Source organism: Bufo gargarizans, chromosome 2, assembly GCF_014858855.1.
Source record: "Bufo gargarizans isolate SCDJY-AF-19 chromosome 2, ASM1485885v1, whole genome shotgun sequence".
Classification (NCBI taxonomy): domain Eukaryota; kingdom Metazoa; phylum Chordata; class Amphibia; order Anura; family Bufonidae; genus Bufo; species Bufo gargarizans.
The window spans coordinates 505,229,666-505,250,284 of NC_058081.1; the positions used below are offsets into that span (position 1 = coordinate 505,229,666).

The 20,619-nt window shown below is 44.1% G+C and overlaps 1 protein-coding gene across 2 annotated transcripts in view; it reads right to left on the reverse strand.

The window, feature by feature from the left end:
* Positions 1-20,619, reverse strand: part of UHRF1BP1L (UHRF1 binding protein 1 like) — a 149,956-nt gene that overhangs the window by 7,961 nt on the left and 121,376 nt on the right. For both annotated transcript variants that reach the window (XM_044281273.1, XM_044281274.1), the window contains exons 18-20: positions 10,855-11,111; positions 6,418-6,520; positions 4,664-4,872 (exon numbers count right to left, since the gene is read on the reverse strand). In XM_044281273.1, coding sequence (XP_044137208.1) covers positions 4,664-4,872; positions 6,418-6,520; positions 10,855-11,111 — 569 coding nt within the window. The remainder of the gene's footprint in view (positions 1-4,663; positions 4,873-6,417; positions 6,521-10,854; positions 11,112-20,619) is intronic.

Consider the following 20,619-nt stretch of genomic DNA (forward strand, 5'->3'; position numbering starts at 1 on the left):
TACACAGCTCTGCTACCTACAGGTTACACATACAGATCTGCTACCTGCAGGTTACACATACATCTCTGTAACACAGTACACAGCTCTGCTACATGCAGGTTACACATACATCTCTGTAACACAGTACACAGCTCTGCTACATGCAGGTTACACATACATCTCTGTAACACAGTACACAGCTCTGATACCTGCAGGTTACACATACAGATCTGCTACCTGCAGGTTACACATACATCTCTGTAACACAGTACACAGCTCTGCTACATTCAGGTTACACATACATCTCTGTAACACAGTACACAGCTCTGCTACATGCAGGTTACACATACATCTCTGTAACACAGTACACAGCTCTGCTACCTGCAGGTTACACATACAGATCTGCTACCTGCAGGTTACACATACATCTCTGTAACACAGTACACAGCTCTGCTACATTCAGGTTACACATACATCTCTGTAACACAGTACACAGATCTGCTACCTGCAGGTTACACATACATCTCTGTAACACAGTACACAGCTCTGCTACATTCAGGTTACACATACATCTCTGTAACACAGTACACAGATCTGCTACCTGCAGGTTACACATACATCTCTGTAACACAGTACACAGCTCTGCTACATGCAGGTTACACACACATCTCTAGTACAGAGCTCTATTTGATGGCTATTGTTCTGTACACTCTACCATCTGCTGTGCACATCTGACCCCTCCCACACACGTGACTCGAGCAGCTAGCAGCTTCGTCAGGTGAAGAGTGTGTGTAGTAGGGCGTATTTTGAGTTAGGGAGGACGGAGTTTTGGCTGATGTCTGAGGTCTGATAGAGTTTTGCCTGACGGAGGACGGAGTTTTGGCTGATGTCTGAGGTCTGATGGAGTTTTGGGTGACGGAGGACGGAGTTTTGTCTGATGTCTGAGGTCTGATGGAGTTTTGCCTGATGGAGGACGGAGTTTTGTCTGATGTCTGAGGTCTGATGGAGTTTTGTCTGACGGAGGACGGAGTTTTGTCTGATGTCTGATGGAGTTTTGCCTGACGGAGGACGGAGTTTTGTCTGATGTCTGAGGTCTGAGGTCTGATGGAGTTTTGCCTGACGGAGGACGGAGTTTTGTCTGATGTCTGATGTCTGAGGTCTGATGGAGTTTTGCCTGACGGAGGACGGAGTTTTGGCTGATGTCTGAGGTCTGATGGAGTTTTGGGTGACGGAGGACGGAGTTTTGTCTGATGTCTGAGGTCTGATGGAGTTTTGCCTGATGGAGGACGGAGTTTTGTCTGATGTCTGAGGTCTGATGGAGTTTTGTCTGACGGAGGACGGAGTTTTGTCTGATGTCTGATGGAGTTTTGCCTGACGGAGGACGGAGTTTTGTCTGATGTCTGAGGTCTGAGGTCTGATGGAGTTTTGTCTGATGGAGGACGGAGTTTTGTCTGATGTCTGAGGTCTGATGGAGTTTTGCCTGACGGAGGACGGAGTTTTGTGTGATGTCTGAGGTCTGATGGAGTTTTGCCTGAGGGAGGACAGAGTTTTAGCTGATGTCTGAGGTCTGATGGAGTTTTGTCTGACGGAGGACGGAGTTTTGGCTGATGTCTGAGGTCTGATGGAGTTTTGCCTGATGGAGGACGGAGTTTTGTGTGATGTCTGAGGTCTGATGGAGTTTTGCCTGATGGAGGACGGAGTTTTGTCTGATGTCTGAGGTCTGATGGAGTTTTGTCTGACGGAGGACGGAGTTTTGTCTGATGTCTGAGGTCTGATGGAGTTTTGCCTGATGGAGGACGGAGTTTTGTCTGATGTCTGAGGTCTGATGGAGTTTTGCCTGATGGAGGACGGAGTTTTGTCTGATGTCTGAGGTCTGATGGAGTTTTGTCTGACGGAGGACGGAGTTTTGTCTGATGTCTGATGGAGTTTTGCCTGACGGAGGACGGAGTTTTGTCTGATGTCTGAGGGCTGATGGAGTTTTGCCTGACGGAGGATGGAGTTGTGGATGATGTCTGACGATGTCCTAATATGTATGCCGTAAATAAGGGTTCCCATTCAATGACTACCTGTAGAGATTTTGAAAACTACTGTATATGGAATTTATACAGACAATATATTGGAAGATTGAGTAACTTTCATTACAGGAAGGATAATATTTTTTGGGGATACCCCTTTAACACGACAAAGTGAGTCATCAAAAAAATTAAAATAAATGGGCAATGTGTCTGTAAAATGTGATAAACCAGAAAAGTGACATTTCAGAAGCACGGTGCAGCACACTGAGCTTCTAAAGCACTTCTTCTTTAAGACTGCAACTGTCATCAAAAAGTCCAATAAATATTTCAGCACTAACTACTTATTAATCTAGACCTCGCCAAATAGCACGTTAGTCTCCTCCAAGAGATGGACCAGGCCCCAAATCAGATCTTCTGATTACACTGCGCACTTCAAAGACATAAGTGATTAAGTGATAATTCATTTGGACACAGCAGACATACTATTTTATTTTTATGGAAATCATCATTTCTTTCCTTTAACTGTTGTAAGATCTACAATTACTCTGAATTCTATTAGTCTCTTTTATCGCACTCTCCCTGTAGCACTGCCGTTTAGAATAATAAAATAAAAAAAGGGAACCAAGATTCAAAGGGTATATCTATAGTGTAAAATTAAAAGCCAGATATGAATGTAAAGTGAATAATTTAACTTATTGGTGGAATTTAGGGGTTAATTTATAAGTCATCTGTAAAAAAATAAAACTTGGGTATTTCATGCTGCCCTGGTGCCTTGTCTATTGGCGATCATTAGTGACCGCTGGGTGATCAATGGGGTCCCTGTCCTTTTAATAAAGTTACTGGGACTTGAATTAAAGTGACTAGGGAGTTCCTACACGTCAGCACTGGGGTCCTAGAATGGACTCCAGGGCTAACTTTACTCACAACCTATTGACAGGGTACACTAAGGTCCCATTCACACGGCACAAAGTCTTTTTCAGTTTGAATGCTGCAGACCGGCTAGCAGATTAGCTGCACTACAAGTGGACACCCACCGCAACTGCAACATTCCAGTGTCAAAAGATCCCTCAATGTCTAAGGAAATATTCCTGAAATTTGTGAGGCACTAGTTCCAAAAGTCTGAATGGGTTCTATCTGCAGTAGGGTTGAAACAATTACTCGATTGAATCGAGTAACTTGACACAAAAAAATCCTCGATGCAAATTGTTTGCATCGAAGATTCGTTTGGGTCATTTGACCACGGAGCGGGAGTGAAGCGCTTGCTATTACTTACCACTCCGTGGTCCCCCGCCGGCCCGTACCGCGCTGCACTGTATCCTGACACATCATTAGGTCATAGTGCACGTAAGCGCGCACTATGACCCAACGGTGTATGATGCCAGGACAGAGAAGATGATGGGGGAGCTGTGGAGAGGCGCCCCTTCAGGAAAGGTAAGTACTGGCGCTGGGAACATGGCTAGGAGGGGGAGATGGTGGCACTGGGGGGCAAGCTGGTGGCAATGGGGGGCAGTTGGTGACACTGGGGAGCAGCTTATGGCACTGGGGGGAGCCTGATGGCCCTGGATGGCAGCTGGTGGAACTGGGGGGGGGGGGGGGGGGGGGCAGCTGATGGCACTGGGGGGGGGCAGCTGGTGGAACTGGGGGGGGGGGTGCAGCTGATGGCACTGGGGGGGGGGCAGCTGATGAGTTTTTATAAAGAAAAACTTTTTTTTAACTAGCTTTTGGTTATTAGAGTACTCGCTTAATCGTTGGATTAATCGACAGAATACTCAATTACAAAAATAGTCGATAGTTGCAAACTCCCTACAGATGAATGGGGCAGTCGCAGAACATTCTGCACCCAATCTGCCGCATGTTGTTAACCCTGCAATAGCCTGTGTGATAATGACACACAGAATAATGAAAAAATAACATTAAATTGAAAATAATAAATAAAATAAAAAATTATAAACAAGTATAAAATACACTTTTTCCACACACATTACATAAAAACAAAAAAATATACCTATTTTTGGTATTCCCTAGCAACCTAAAGTACTATTAACAGGGTATTTATTGTGAAATGTGAACAGTACAATAAATTAGCCAAAAAACACATATAAATTGCACAGTAAATGGTGTCTAAAAATAATAATTTCTCCTACATAAAATAAAGCCTACCTCAAGGGAAAAAAAAAGAAAAACTATAATTGCCAAAACACCATACAAAATTTACTGCAACATTAAAGGGGTCACCGTCAGGGCAGTGTTGTGGTAATGCCAACAGGGAACCCATGAAAAATAAGCTTGATGCGTTGCTTACTACCAGAGAATTAAACGTAAGTGTATTTATCGGGGGAGCTCACTGCATAGAGCTGGAATATGAGGTACAAAGCTCCCCCTAGTGGTGACTGCAGGCAGACAGAATTTTACTATTGAAGTCTGTGACTGTATGAAGGGAAGTAGAGATTACATGTACAGCCCACCACGAATAAAACCAATTTACCATTCTGAACAGCCAGTAATCTCTTCACTGAGATGGACTGATTCCCAAGGAACCGAGAGTTTCACATCACAATGAAGCTGGATAATCAGAGCCTCACCTTAAATGTGATTTCAAGGTCGAAGTCTAAGACTATGATTAACACATCAGAGCTCATCCCTTCCAGCAATGTAGAGGGATAACGTACCTGTTCCATACTAATCACCGGCATCTTCCAATTGAGGCTCCCTTTTACATTCAATGGCTCAGCGGGTGCGGGGCTGTCACAAAGTGTCTGTGTGCATTTTGTAGCGTTACTTCTGTGCTGTATACTATTGATACTGTCAGAGTTCACTGAAGGCATCGCATTTGATTCTTTAGGATTGGCGCTGGTGTCAATACTTAAGTCTGGATTACCTTTAAATGAAAGAAATGTACTGTATATCATAAAGATAATGAATATCTTTATATTTAAAGAGTAACTAAACATTTGTGTACATTTTTCTTAAACTGTCCCTAATGCCCTAATAACACATTTTGTAATATAGTTTATTAAAGTATTTTGTATTTTTTAACCCCCCCCCCCTTCCCCCCCCCGCCCCCTAAAGTGCACGTTTCGCTGTGTGTTTAAAATCCACTTCTTTGTACACCGCTGACTGCTCAGCGGTGTACGGAGTTGACATTTTTATGAATAAGGCCGCAGCGCAGTGAGTACGGGCAGAAGGGCATATTGCTACACCTGCTCATGCACCCCCTGAGGTTTACTAAATCCTGGCATAGCACATGGGTACCCTGTAACCATGTGCTATGCCAGGAGTACCTGAGCGGAGCGGGCTCCTACCTGTGCCTGCTTATTGCAAGGTGTATTGGTACTGCCATGTACCCTATGATTTTAGTTTTTTTCCGTAAGTGGCACTGGCTGAGTATAGTTATGCACTGGGCAGAGTGGCTTAGTGTAAAATACATTTGCCATGCTGCTGTACATTTGAATGGCAAATATAGAAGGGCACCATGCTGAATCCTTGCCCCGGGTGCTGGAAAGCCTAGCTACACCTCTGGTCAAGGACATGACCTTCTAACAGTGGACAATCTCTTTAAATTAAGCCAACTAGAGGAAAATGCTAAGGCTACTTTCACACTGGCGTTTCTGGGTCCGCCTGTGAGATCCGTTTCAGGGCTCTCACAAGCGGCCTAAAACGGATCAGTTCAACCCCAATGCATTCTGAATGGATAAGGATCCGCTTAGAATGCATCAGTTTGCCTGCGTTAGGTCTCCGTTCCACTTTTGAGGTGGACACCAAAACGCTGCTTGCAGCGTTTTGATGTCCGGCTGACGATACGGAGCCAAACGGATCCTTCCTGACATACAATGTAAGTCAATGGGGACGGATCCGTTTTCACTGACACAATATGGTGCAATTGAAAACGGATCCGTCCCCCATTGACTTTCAGTGTAAGTCAGGACGGATCCGTTTTGACTTAACACTTTTAAAAAATAATAATAATGCAAACGGATCCGTTCTGAACGGATACAAACGCTTGCATTATCGGTGCGGATCAGTCTGTGCAGATACAAGACGGATCCGCACCGAACGCGGGTGTGAAAGTAGCCTTAATTGATTAGAAATCACTAGAAAATGGTATGGTAAATTGACCAGTACTGCCCCACAACAATAGTCTGCATAATGGCAGATCATGTTCCGTGTAATGATGCCTTCTCAGTTTAGGACAAGAGCCGGAGAACTGAACTGTATCAAACCCTCTAAATTGTTGTCCAAAATAACAAGTTGTGTTTTTTTCCTTTTTTACAGAAACAGCACCACTCTTGTCCATGCGCTGTTTCAGGTATTGCAGCTTAACTCCAATATCACCTGACTGCTGCAATACCAGACACAGCCAATGGAGGAGAGTGGAGCTGCTTTTTATACATGTAATACATTTCACTTTGAGTGTTGCACTTACCTTTGATACAGAAGGATCCATCATCATACCTCTCAAGAAAGAGATTCTCAATATTCAGGACAATTGACTCTGGGTCACTGTTGTTATTCCTGGGACTATCATCCTAGAAGAAATAAATAGAGTAGGTCAGATGTATAGCGCCAACACATTACCTGGCAAGTTAGTGTGCAACAGGACTATACTATATAAGGTGATAAGATTATCCATTACCAAGAGGTCATCTAAAGTGAGTGTGTGTCCAACCCTTACATATTCTGCAACAACACATATGGCAAAGCCACAATGGAGCTTACTGTATACTGTTCTATTATTGAGTTCAATGTACAATATGTATACAGTCAGTTCCTAAGCCCCCCCTAGTGGCAGTTGCAGGTAACCAGTATGTTATATTTTGCATTTATGCCTATTTTTACAGATCGCGGGGGTCCGACACCCGGGACTCCTGCCGATCAGCTGTTTGAGAAGGCACTGAGGCTGCAGTCTTTTCCCTGATCACCGAGTACAGTGCCGTTCATTTAATAGCAGCTGTGCTTGGTATCGCAGCTTTTTTAACAGCTGATCGGTGCGGTTCCTGGTTGTCAGACCCCCACCAATCAGATACTGATGACCTATCCTGAGAATATACAGTCCAATGAATAAGGATAGAGGCAGCGTGTCCGGTATAAAAAATCCCTTTATTGGGAGCCGCTTGGGTGAACAAAAACGTGCAAAAGGTAGTTACGTTTCGGCTATAGACTAGCCTTTATCAAACAGTCTATAGCCAAAATGAAACTACCTTTTGCACGTTTTTGTTCACCCAAGCGGCTCCCAATAAAGGGATTTTTTATACCGGACACGCTGCCTCTATCCTTATTCATTGGACTGTATGTTTAGGAGCCCTGATGGATCTAGGACTCCATGTAGGGTACTGCATTCCGGATGACCACAAGTTCTGGTGAGTGCGACTCCACAACATTTTGTTTGCACTATCCTGAGAATATGTCATCAGTAAAAATATATGGGAAAACCCCTATAAGAAATTAGCAAATTTTTTATCTATTTAGAATTTAATTCTCACACACAAGCATCAATAAAAGAATGTTCTATATAGTGATACATGCATTAACCATTGGCATATGCCCTTCTGCAGCTATACCACACACCCAATACAATGCATAATAACAATGGTTACTCCTGTATAGTATAAGAGGTTCCAAAAGGCACAAGTCTGTCTATGAACAAAGCAAGCACATACTTACCAATTACTGGAGCATATAAATGCATGTAGTTTTTTTTTTAATTCTAGACTTTATTTGCCTATTTATCTTTGTTTTATGTTCAATAATACATACACTTAAAGGGAAGGGCGGGTGGTAAGCAGGGCCTGGGATTACACCACACTTAATGTATAATTTATAACGTAATAAACATTTATAGTGTAATACAAGAAGACATTATTAGTAGTGATTCATGTTCAGTCTCTATGAATATTTTTGCAGGCACAGTACTGGGAGCTTTAGGGGATCCCCGGGGTTTCATAGATATTGGGCAATGTAACATAATGGGTTTCTGCGTGTGGTGAAGTTGTAAAATAATTTTTTATGAAATATTCTTCGTTATTACAAGAGCAGAAATTAACCACAATGTTTCTTGCTGCCTCAAGCTTGTTCTGAATGATTATACAAGTCATGGGTATAGTCAAGCAGTCCACATTGGACATCCTCTTCCCATACGTCCTTTCTGCGTTTGAACTCTACAAAGAGAAGCTCTTGCTCTGGCATCCCTGGTGTTTCAAGGATACCCACTGGTGTCACCGAATACCATATGATACTTCTTAATAGTGAGCAGCCTCTGATGGTCAGGGAAAATGGCCTTGCAATTTCTGTTGTCCAAAGTGAGTAACCCTCTATATAACTGACATTTACACTGCTGAAATTCTACCTCAAGGGTATAAACATACAGTATCCCACAAAAGTTAGTACACCCCTCACATTTTTGTAAATCTTTAATTATATCTTTTCATGGGACCACACTGAAGATCTGACACTTTGATACAATGGAAAGTAGTCAGTGTACAGCTTGTATAACAGTGTATATTTGGTGTGCCTTCAACATAACTCAACACACAGCTATTAATGTATAAACCGCTGGGAACAAAAGCGAGTACTTGTGCCCAATGAGCCATTTTCCCTCCCGTTGTCATGTGACTCGTTAGTGTTACAAGGTCTCAGGTGTGAATAGGGAGCAGGTGTGTTAAATTTGATATAATCTCTCATACTAGTCACTGGAAGTTCAACATGGCACCTCATGGCAAAGAACTCCCAGAGGAGCTGGAAAAAAAGAATTGGTGCTCTACATAGAGATGGCCTAGACCAGGGATCAGCAACCTTCGGCACTCCAGCTGTTGTGAAACTACAATTCCCAGCATGCTCCATTCATTTCTATGTGAGTTCTTAGAAGAGCAGAGTAAGTATGCATGCTGGGAGTTGTAGTTTCACAACAGCTGGAGTGCCGGAGGTTGCCTACCCCTGGCCTAGACTATAAGAAGATGCCAACACCCTGAAACTGAGCTGCAGCACGGTGGTCAAGACCATACAGCGGTTTAACAACACAGGTTCCACTCAGAACAGGCCTCGCCATGGTCCACCAAAGAAGTTGCATGCACATGCTCAGTGTAATATCCAGAGCTTGTCTTTTCATATAGACGTATGAGTGCTGCCAGCATTGCTGCAGAGGTTGAAGGGGTGGGGGGGGGGGGGGGTCAGCCTGTGAGTGCTCAGACCATACGCCGCACACTGCATCAAATTGGTCTGCATGGCTGTCGTCCCAGAAGGAAGTCTCTTCTAAAGATGATGCACAAGAAAGCCCACAAACAGTTTGCTGAAGACAAGCAGATTAAGGACATGGGCTACTGGAACCATGTCCTGTGGTCTGATGAGACCAAGATAAACGTATTTGGTTCAGATGGTGTCAAGCATGTGGGGCAGCAACCAGGTGAGGAGTACAAAGACAAGTGTTCATTGCCTACAGTCAAGCATAGTGTCCTGGTTTGGGGCTGCATGAGGGCTGCCGGCTGTGGGGAGCTACAGTTCATTGAGGGAACCATGAACCAAAAAACGCATATAAAACTGCCAGCATTACCTCATAGTAGCCCCCTTTAATACTTTAAGCACTATCAGCGCTATCTTGCCAGTCAGCGGCTTCCTTGCTTCAAGTCAAGATAAGCACGCCCCCTAACCGTCCCCTCTTTTGTTAGATTGACAGCCTGCAGTGCGGCCAGGATCGCATAAATCTCACGCATGCGCGGTGCGCTCCTTGGTAAGGTGTGATCCGGTCTACGGCTGCCGCTGTTAGCCGGTTTCCAGCAGCGCACTGCGCATGCGGGAGACTTATGCGATCCTGGCCGCACTGGCGGCTGTCAATCTAACAAAAGAGGGGACGGTTAGGGGTGTGCTTACCTTGACTTGAAGCAAGGAAGCCGCTGCCCCTTGACTTGAAGCTGACCTGCAAGACAGCGCTAATGGCGCTTAAAACATCGTTTTTTGAACCTATGGAGCATCAGACTAACAGATCAAACATATGATTATTAACAGACTGGGGGCTACTATGAGGTAATGCTGGCAGTTTTATATGCGTTTTTTAGGTGACAGGTTCCCTTTAAGGTCTGTGTGTTGAGTTATGTTGAGGGCACACCAAATATACACTGTTATACAAGCTGTACACTGACTACTTTCCATTGTATCAAAGTGTCAGATCTTCAGTGTTGTCCCATGAAAAGATAGAATAAAATATTTACAAAAATGTGAGGGGTATACTCACTTTTGGGAGATACTGTATGAAGGTCCATACTTCTATGGACCCACTGCAGAGGTCTCTATGGGCTTGCTGAAAAGATTAGTGGGCCCACAGTCATGACTGCACGCAAATACAGGGTTCACATACATTGTACATACAGTCAGATGCCCAGGCACCCCCTTCTTTCCATGTCTCACTTGTCCATCTGATAAACAGTGTTCTGTGGCTTAAAAAGGGCCTTATGAGAAAGGGCTAAAACCAGGGCCAGGATGAAGGGTAAGTTAATGCCCTAGGTGCCATCTCACATCAAAGACTGGGGTACAGACAAGGATTTAATGCACAAAAGCATTTTACTGCTGAGCAAGTGGCAGATATACACAAGATGAAATACTAGAACTGATGGGGAGAGTTTAGCCACCTCCATATGTGGTGGAGGCAGAGAGGAAGACTATGAACAAGGAGATCAAGGTCCTCTGTGCCACTAGTTTTCTTTGTCAAAGTGTCAATAAACTCAGCAGCAGCAATGTAAATTGGCATGGTCAAATATTTTAAGTGAGGGACCATCACTCTTCATCAAACTTTTGACTGCAAAATGTACCGTATTTCAGGCTGTACTGAGAACACAGGAGCTACCAATATGTCTAGCATCTTATATATACTAACCTGTAAGTGAAGCTTTGCCTTCTGAACTCTTATCTTCATTGGCATGATTTCGGCAACTGAATCATCATCTATGAAGTGGTGGATATTCGCAAGGGTGGAGGTGAAGAACTCAGAGCTAAAATCTGTCACTTGGCACTGGAGGAACCCATTTTCAGCAGCAAGTAGAGAATAGCGTTTAGCACTAGGACCGGTCTCTAGCCTCAGACTGATCTCCGGACACGATTTTCTCTGCCCCTTTGATGACTTTTGATCAGAGCCTGTTGAGGAAACAGAAGAATCAACCTTAATTTGCTTTCATTGACCGAAGTAGACCATACTGCTCAACATTTGCATTCCAACAACAGCAGAGAAATTTTGTTCACATTAGTTTTTGTTGACCATGACAAACAGAATACTGCAAAAAAAATTAAAAATGCGCGCATCTATTACAAATCAGTGCAATTTGTTATAAAATGCATCATGTCATGGATTAAAAAAATAAAATAAATGGAGTTATAACTTTTCAGGGCAGTTTTAAAGCCTGTATTACACTGCCCAATTTTTTGGCAGATAATCGCTAACGAGCGTTCACATACTGCTGCCAATTGCCCAAAATTCGGACAATCCAAATCTTTTGACATGTTAAAAATTATCATTTGCAGCAAACCACTATACAGCATGGGGACGAGCGAAGGCATAGTAACAGCAGCGGTCTCCTCCACTAGCGAGCAGGCGATTGCCGGAAGGGAACGATTCCCTCCCGAAAATCATCTGCCACATCGGGTTGTGTAATACAGAGTTTCCACTAGGAATCTAGATACTGATCAGGTGCTGGCTGAAAGAGTCAACCATATTCCATCGAGCTCAGTGACTTTATGCATGGGCATGGAGAGGGAGAAGATTGGGTGTAACATAAATTAACTGAATGGACAGGTCTATCACTCTCTAGTACACAGCAGTAAGGTAGCTTAGTGCTTTGCACTGATCCCTCAGCTTCAAATATTGCCTGGGACAACATTTGCATCAAATTTGTCTCTTCTAATGGGTTTCTTCAATTCTCCAGGTCATCTGGAAAACATACTAAGTCATCTACTGGCTTCCTATGATATTGGCCTCAGTGTGATTATGAGCTTTTTATGTGCTTCTGAGCCCCACTGAGGAAAAGGACTGAGGTCAGTAATTACATTCTTGCCTCGACAGCCCCTTTCTGAAATGAAACCATCATTGGAAAATCAATAGAATGCAGAAAATTCAGCTTCTGAATCCCCCAATGAACTGCTGTAATCAAGTTGTATCCAGCTATATATTTCCATATTTCAGCCGCATCAGTGGAAATGTATTATTATTATGTATTATATGTAAAATGAATAGCTGTCCATATAATACATGGACCAATTGGTTACAATAGGGTGAGGGCCACTCTATGTTGTTACCAGCTCTCCACTCTGGCTCAGAGATGGGTCAGAACTGCGTTGTTCACTAAAGGAGTTCTATCTACATTTCATAAGGGGCAGATATTACACTACATGTGAATATGAACAGAAAGTGGGCACTTCACCGTTCAGATGTAGGTATAGGTTGGGCAAATATCTGGGAAAATTGTCACAGGTGGCACCAGACTTTACCATAGGGAACAGACCACTGCTGTATTGAGTTTTTATAATCTTTCAAAGATATTTTTTATTGAGATTTTTTCTTAGTGTAAAGTACACTTAAACATAAAGGTAGGTTATGATGTTACAAACATTAATAAAATATTTGCTTAAACTGTGGTGTCTCTGAACCCAAAGTTACATTCTATTCTGACTGCCTTAAAGGGGTTGTCAGAGTTATGAAAAAAATTATATACAGCACTGTAAATCTGATGGCAGCAAGATATAATTGAGCTAAGCAAGTTATCAGCAAAAAATAAATAAAAATCTATATTTCCCAATTTCCCAATTTCCCTGGCTCTCTTCTGGCCCTTTGTTTATATGCAATACCAACAATCTCTGCCCCTCCCTCTGCTTTGCAAAGGGAGTGAATAAGCGCTGCCCTGAGTGACATGTCTGCCTGCTGGGAGACTCAGCAGTATGTTGTATGTGTAGGACTACAAGTCCCATCTGTACAATGACACTGCTGATACACACAGGATCTTCTCCCTACCTGTTCTTGTGCAATTCTCTACAGAACTCCTCTGTCAGCTCCTGTGCCCAGCATTTGTCTCCTCACTGCCTGCAGCTACTCAGTAAAGCCTTCAGCCCTAGGTCTGTGCAGCTGAAGGGGTTAAGAATCCAGGGAGAGAGCAGACAGAAGCAGACGGCAGAGAAGGGGGGCATGGCCAGCACAGTGACGTCTCGCGTAAAGACACATATCTGCTCTCTCAGGCTTGTGCACGAATCATCAGAGCAGGGAGAGAAGCTGACATCACAGGTCATGTGATCCTCAGTGAAATCTGAGAAAGGAGCAACTACAGATGCAGTAAGTGCATGGTAAAGCTGTTACATTTGCCTAGTTAGAAACATCTACAAACAAAAAAATAATTTAGACAACCCCTTTGACTCATCTCATTCATACTATAGAATCCCTGTTGTGCATCTCAAAGTCCTTTCATCTAATTGTCACAGTCCCTCAGGTGACTGATGTCAGGAAATCAAGGAGATTGGCTGAGCGTGGAGGAATCTAACAGGCTCCTTGATTCAGTGTTGATAGGGTTAATTACCACTTAACTTTTCTCAGCTGTTGCTCAGTGGTCATCACGTCTACCCTTTATAGTCTCACCCCACCCTTCTGACTATGCGGTTAATAGCTTCATTTGGGTTTGGCTGAGTTGGTGTGAGATCATCTCTGGTGTTCCTGTTCTTCCATCTCTACAGAAGTTAAAGGGGTTCTGCACTTTGTTTTAACTGATGATCTATCCTCTGGATAGATTATCAGCATCTGATCGGCGGGGGTCCGCAACCCGGGACCCCCGCCGATCAGCTATTTGAGAAGGCAGCGGCGATCCAACAGCGCCGCAGCCTTCTCACTGTTTACTGATGGCCCAGTGACGTCACGACTAGTATCAACTAGCGTTGGCAGGGCCGAGCTCTGTTCACTTGAATGGAGCTTAGCCCCGCCCACACTAATTGATACTAGTCGTGACGTCACTGGGCTGGCGGTAAACAATTAGAAGGCCTCAAACAGCTGATCGGCGGGGTCTCGGGTGTCAGACCCCTGCCGATCAGATGCTGATGATCTATCCAGAGGATAGATCATCAGTTAAAACAAAGTGCAGAATCCCTTTAAGTGTCACGTTTGTTTGTATTTGTTATATTCCCTGTTGTTGTATCTGGGCCTGAGACAGAGACTTCCATTCGTCCATCTGGGAAGGAATGGGTTGTCTTTGGTCCTATACTTATTCCTGGGGCTTATAGGGAAATCGGGGCCTAGGTATCCTGCTTATGAATATTCCTACCTTCAAGGTCTATATTGATAGGTAGTCAGGGCCCAGATTAGGGTTGTCTAGGAGGTGACCTATTTCTTCTCTAGTTTCCAGGCCCAATTACTGTTCCCCTTCCCTCCTGTGTTGTTTCCCCCCCCCCCCCCCCCCACACACTGATCGTGACACTAACTTTCTACTCTATCCATAGCGTTGATACATCTTTTACTGACCTTTTTACATTCATCCTATGTATACAAAAGTATAATGTATAAAAAAAAAGGCAGATCAACCAATGGTTTTTCACAGCGAGAGAAATGCTTGTTCAGAAAATAGCAGGAATGTTTCAGCTGAGGATACATTGTAGACATACTGTATATCAGAATTCCTCTAGTAACAACTAGTATGTGAATTATTTATCACATAAATGAAAAAAGTGGTTTTATGTGACTATGGGATGGTAGGCAGACGGAAGCAACAAAAAAGGCATTCATGCTTATGATGACATGGAAAGATTACTTCCATAGGGGAAAACGATTGAGTCATTTCAGAGGTGGAGATGGAGGTTTCCACCTCTCAGTACACTCTATCGCAATATTACTGCAACATTCTCCTCTGTGGCCTTCCATCTAGCACTCTCGCACCACTCCAATCTGTCCTCAACTCTGCTGCCCGACTAATCCACCTCTCACCCTATTACTCCTCTGCCAATCCCTTCACTAGCTCCCCATTGCCCAACGAATTCACTTCAAAGTACTAACAAATACATACAAGGCCGTCCATAACCTGTCCCCTCCCTACATCTCTGAGCTACTTTCCTGATACACCCCCACACGCACTCTCCGATCCTCACAAGACCTCCTTCTCTCCTCTTATTGCCTCTTCCCACAATCGACTCCAAGATTTCTCCCATGCATCCCCCATTCTCTGGAACTCGCTACCCCAACATATCAGACTCTCACCTACAGTGGAATCCTTCAAAAGAAACCTGAAAACCCACCTCTTCAGACAAGCCTACAACCAGTGACCCTGCTGCCTCTATACCGCCATGACCAGCTTCACCCGCACCTACTGTGTCCTTCTCTCATACCATGTAGATTGTAAGCCCTCACGGGCAGGGCCCTCTCTCCTTCTGTACCAGTTTGTAACTCATCTTGTTTATGATTAGTGCAATTGTCTGTATTATGTATGTGCACCCCTTATCATATGTACAGCGCTATGGAATGAATGGCGCTTTAATAATAATAATAATAATAATAATAACAACATGCAAGAATCCATAAACAGCACTATCTAAAATTTCTTAAACACAACTTCTTGTCCCATAATGTACCCGTGTCTGGATACCCCATGACCATAGTATTCAGATATGGCCCAATTATGTAGCAAATTTGACGACTGTGAAAGAACTGGAACACATCAAGATAGACAGGTTTTCGAAAACTGAACAGGAAATTTTCATTAGTGAGCAAGACTTCCATAAAAAAATAAAATAAAAAAAAATTAAATAATATTCACCACTAAAAATATGAGAGAATGAGGGGATTTCTCTCAGACCATTAGTGGTGATTAAGGTAGAAATACGGGGTAGATACCCAAACAGCAAGATGTACATAATTCATGAGGGCGAGGCCTCATACACAGAGCAAAACCTGTATGGTGGCACAAAGAGACCATACTTATTACTAGTCCCATATTTTACCACAAGTGAAAATTGGGTATATTATGTAAATTTCGAAACATTTTGGAGGCAGCCCTGAAGGAACGAGTTTGGGGTTCTTAAACTGTTACTCTGACTGTGCCTCAGAGATTGACTGTGCCTCAGAGATTATGTCTTTCCCCAAATAGGAATCCTTCCCAGGTAGAATTCCCCATTAAAGGTGTTTTCCCAGAGAGCAATATTGATGACCTATCCTCACTCCCGGCACCCCTGCCAATCAGCTGTTTGAAGAGACTGCAGCATTCCAGTGAGTGCTGCCGCATTCTCACAGCATGCCAAGCAGAAATGCTGCATTAATAAGGCTACTTTCACACTAGCGTTTTTTGCAGATCCGTCATGGATCTGCAAAAACGCTTCCGTTACAATAATACAACCGGCTGCATCCGTCATGAACTGATCCGGTTGTATTATGTCTTATATAGCCAGGATGGAGCCGTCATGAACACCATTGAAAGTCGATGGGGGACGGATCAGTTTTCTATTGTGTCAGAGAAAACGGATCCGTCCCCATTGACTTACATTGCGAGTCTGGACAGATCCGTCTTGCTCCGCACCACATCACGGACAGAAAAACGCTGCTTGCAGGGTTTTTCTGTCCGCAATGGGGACACAACCAAATGGAACGACTCTGCTCTGACTCTGTCTCTACAACCGGCTTATTCCTGCCAGAGTTCAGAGCGGAAAGAAAAGTAAGAGCGCGCCAGTGGCAGGGCCAGACTGGGCATGTGCTGCGCTCTTATTAGGAAAAGCAACATATGTGCAGTTAGAATTAAGCCATGCACGAGCTTTCTCTAAAAGCTCCTCCATGTCGCGTGCAGCCATGGACGAACTGGCTGCACGCAGAGCGGGGCTGAGGGGGCGGGGCTTATTATAAAAGATGATCATTCGGTTTTTTTAATTAAAGTATATTAGTATATAACTCTTTTTTACCCTACCTCCCACTATATATAGTGGAACGTACTTACTGTATATAGTGGCCAACCCCTTTAAACGTATTCTATTGGTTTGTGTATACAACTCCAATGGATATCCCAGGCCACAAACTACAGTTCATCCCTTCCATCTGCATGTGTTTCTACTGCCTAGAAGCTATCATGAAGAGAGAGCAGAGGAAAAAAAGTAACACATGACTAGAGGGTCATTGATCCCTCATTGGAGTCGGGGAGGAATTTTTTCCCCTAAAATGAGGAAATTTGACTGACTTTTTTTTGCCTTCCTCTGGATCAACACTGCAGGACAACATAGGCCTGCACTGGACCTGTACATTCAAAATGCCAAGAGAATTTTAAAGACCATTTCCAAAGCTTTTGCTTCACTGTTGAGGGATGGGATAGTTTTCTCTGTTGGGCCCAAATCAACAATGATTTTGTGATGTGTTCCTACATGGTGGTCCTATGATTAGAAGCATCTAACCATTAACAAATTGTGAACAGTAATCAACTATGGTTACCTGTTTATGATGGTGTATTTCTACTGTGTGCAAATGTGGAGATAAAATGTGCTCGCCATAGTGAAGCTCTCAGAATCTCTTGACAATTGGCTATAAATATGTTTCTTTCTCCATAATCCCTTTCAGTAGGAGTGTGAGGCAGTTCCGTCTTTACAGATTAATTTGAGGCAGTTGTCTGTATAAAGCCGCCATTTCACAAAATAATGCAATTTCTCTTTGGGATTTACAACTATGTGACAGTGCTTGGAAACCACACACAAGTATCTAAGGTGATTTATTCTTCTGGAAGATTTAGTCCCTGGTTTCTAATGTGAAAATGCCTCTTACTTGACCTTGTGATCTTAATCAAAAAGCAATAGTAGGGTGTCCGCATCTCACATGGATCACCACCATTTGCACTAGGTCTCATTAAAGGGGTTTTCTAAGATTTATATATTGATGATCTATCCTCAGGATAGGTCATCAATATCTGATCGATGGTGGTCCAGCTCCCAGCAACCCCGCCAAATAGCTGTTTGAAGAGCCGGAGCATTTTATGAGTGCCATAGCCTCTTCCTAGGCCAGTGATGTCCCGTTCATCAGTCACATGGCCTAAGGGCAGCTCAGTCCCATTCAAGTAAATGGGCCTGACCTGCAATACATTACAATGTATCATCAGTCTGGAGTCCAGAAGTCTTACTTAGACTAGATACACCTGTATCCACTTCTCAGCTGAGCACAGGACTGGATATAGGGCAGATACCCATCTTCAAAGGGTTTTCTGAAATTAAAATACTGATGAACTATCCACAGGACAGGTCATCAATATCTGATCAGTGGGGGTTGAACGTCCAGCACCCCCGTAGATCAGTTGTTTGAAGAGGCTGCTCTGGTGAGCACTGTGGCCACTTCCTAGGCCAGTGACGTCACGTTCATTGGTCACATAATAATTTGCAGCTTAGTTGCACTCAAGTGAATGGCCCGGGCTGTAATACTGGGCACAGTCACTATACAATATAGGGCGCTGTGCTTGGTTTGCTGTGTGAAGGCCACAGCGTTCACCGGATGCTGTGGCCTCTTTGAACAGCTGCTCAGCATTGGTGTGAACCCCACTGATCAGAGATACTGATTACCTATCCTGAGGTTGGTCAACTATTGTACTCCTGGAAAACCCCTTTGGTCATGGTAGGTCAAAGATATGAAAAGGGAAACTTTCAGGGAGAAAAAAAACAAAATGGGGCTCTTCTCCCTTTCACACTTGGCAGTTAAAGAGTATATAAATATATACATTGTGTAACATTGTAGATGCAGTTGGCTTTGTTTGAGCAGCATTCATATCTCTATAGGTTGCCACTGGGTCCACAAACCTAACATGAGCTCCTATTATGTAGAGGAACAGCTAGATTTTTTTCCTGCATCAGATTTCTGTACCATATCTGGTGTAAAGACAACACTTCCCAGAATGCAAATCACCAGATGAAGTTCTGTGGTGAAAATGAGCCTAGGGCTGCAACGATTACTCAATGTAATCGATACAAAAAAAATCTTCGATGCAATTTCCCTGCATCGAGGATTTGTTTAAATCACGTGACCACGGAGCGCGAGTGAAGTGAAGCCTCTTACTCACCGCTCTGTGGCCTCCTGTTGGCACCGCGCTGCACTGACCAGGGCCTTGTGTGCTCACATCGGCAGCGCGCTGTCTGATGCTGTGTGTGACGTCAGGTCCCTCCTAGTGCATGTTGGGAAGAAGGTGCAGTCCGTCTCCTGCGGACTCCATGTCAGCCAGCCGCGCACTTCCAGGAAAGGTAAGTATATTGGTGATTTGAAGGGGGCACCTGTGATTTGAAGGGGCTGATGGCGCTAGGGGACATGGCATGGAGGCGCTCATCTGATGGCACTGGGAGAATGGGGGACATGGTGGATGGCATGGAGGCACTGGGGAAGGGGGACATGGAAATGGGTGGCATGGAGGCACTGGGGGAGGGGGACATGGCAATGAATGGCATGGAGGGGCAGATGGCACGGAGGGGTTGATCTGATGGCACTGGGGGAGTAGGGGACATGGAATGGAGGGGCTGATCTGATGGCACTGGGGGGAGGGGGACATGGCAATGGATGGCATGGAGGGGCAGATGGCACAGAGGGGCTGATCTTATGGCACTGTGGGAGTGGGGGACATGGCAATTGGCAATGGATGGCATGGAGGCACTGGGGGATTGGGGGACATGGCAATGGATGGCATGGAGGGGCTGATGACACTGGGGGAGTGGGGGGCATGGCATGGAGGGGCTAATCTGATGGCAGAGGGGGACATCACATGGCAATGGATGGCATGGAGGCATTCGGGGAGTGGGGGACATGGCAATAGATGGCATGGAGGGGCTGATGGCACTGGGGGACATGGCATGGAGGGGCTGATCAGCACTTTCTGAAGGCACTGGGGGAGTGGGGGACATAGCAATTGGCTGGTGTAAAGGTCAACTGGATTAGCAACCAATCAGATTCCACTTTTCATTTTTCAGAGCTCCTTTGGAAAATGAAAGGTGGAATCTAATTGGTTGCTATTGGGAAACTAAGCCAGTTCTACTTTACACCAGATAAAATGACCCCATAGTTTTTGTTTTTGCCTTTTAAAAATGCCAGAAAGCCTTAGAAGAAAACAGTACAGATGGGTTATGCAAGACAGTCAGAACTAAAGTTGCCTGAAAGTCTTCAGAGTTGAACAACATAAAGGGTAAGGCAATGTTTATGTCTTAATAGTTTGTTTACTTGTTACAATTTTTTTTTTTTGTAATTTAGAATTTTTTTTATTGGAATTTTGCTATTAAAAGTAATTTGCTAATCTTATTTAGGTTTCTTTACCAGCTTAGGCCAGGTTCACATTGCAGTGTGTGAACACTGGGACTCTGATCATCTGTAGACTGGCTGGAGTCCGGACAAAAAAATGCTACGTCACTGTACAGCATTTTTTGTCCGGGTTAAAGCATCCGGGTCCCCATTACAGTCAATGGGCATCCAGCTATGACAGATGCAGCCAGTGAACTCCGGCAGTCTGTTCCTCCATTGGAACAGACTGCCGGAATTCACAACATAACCTTAGATACACATTCTGGCAGAAGAACAGCCTGCTGGAGTATACCGTATTGGGTATAGCCCGATACTACCAGCTATATGCTCTCATTGACTATAATGTGGTCCAAGGCCATCTGGCCATGTTCTGGCATACATGCTGGGTAT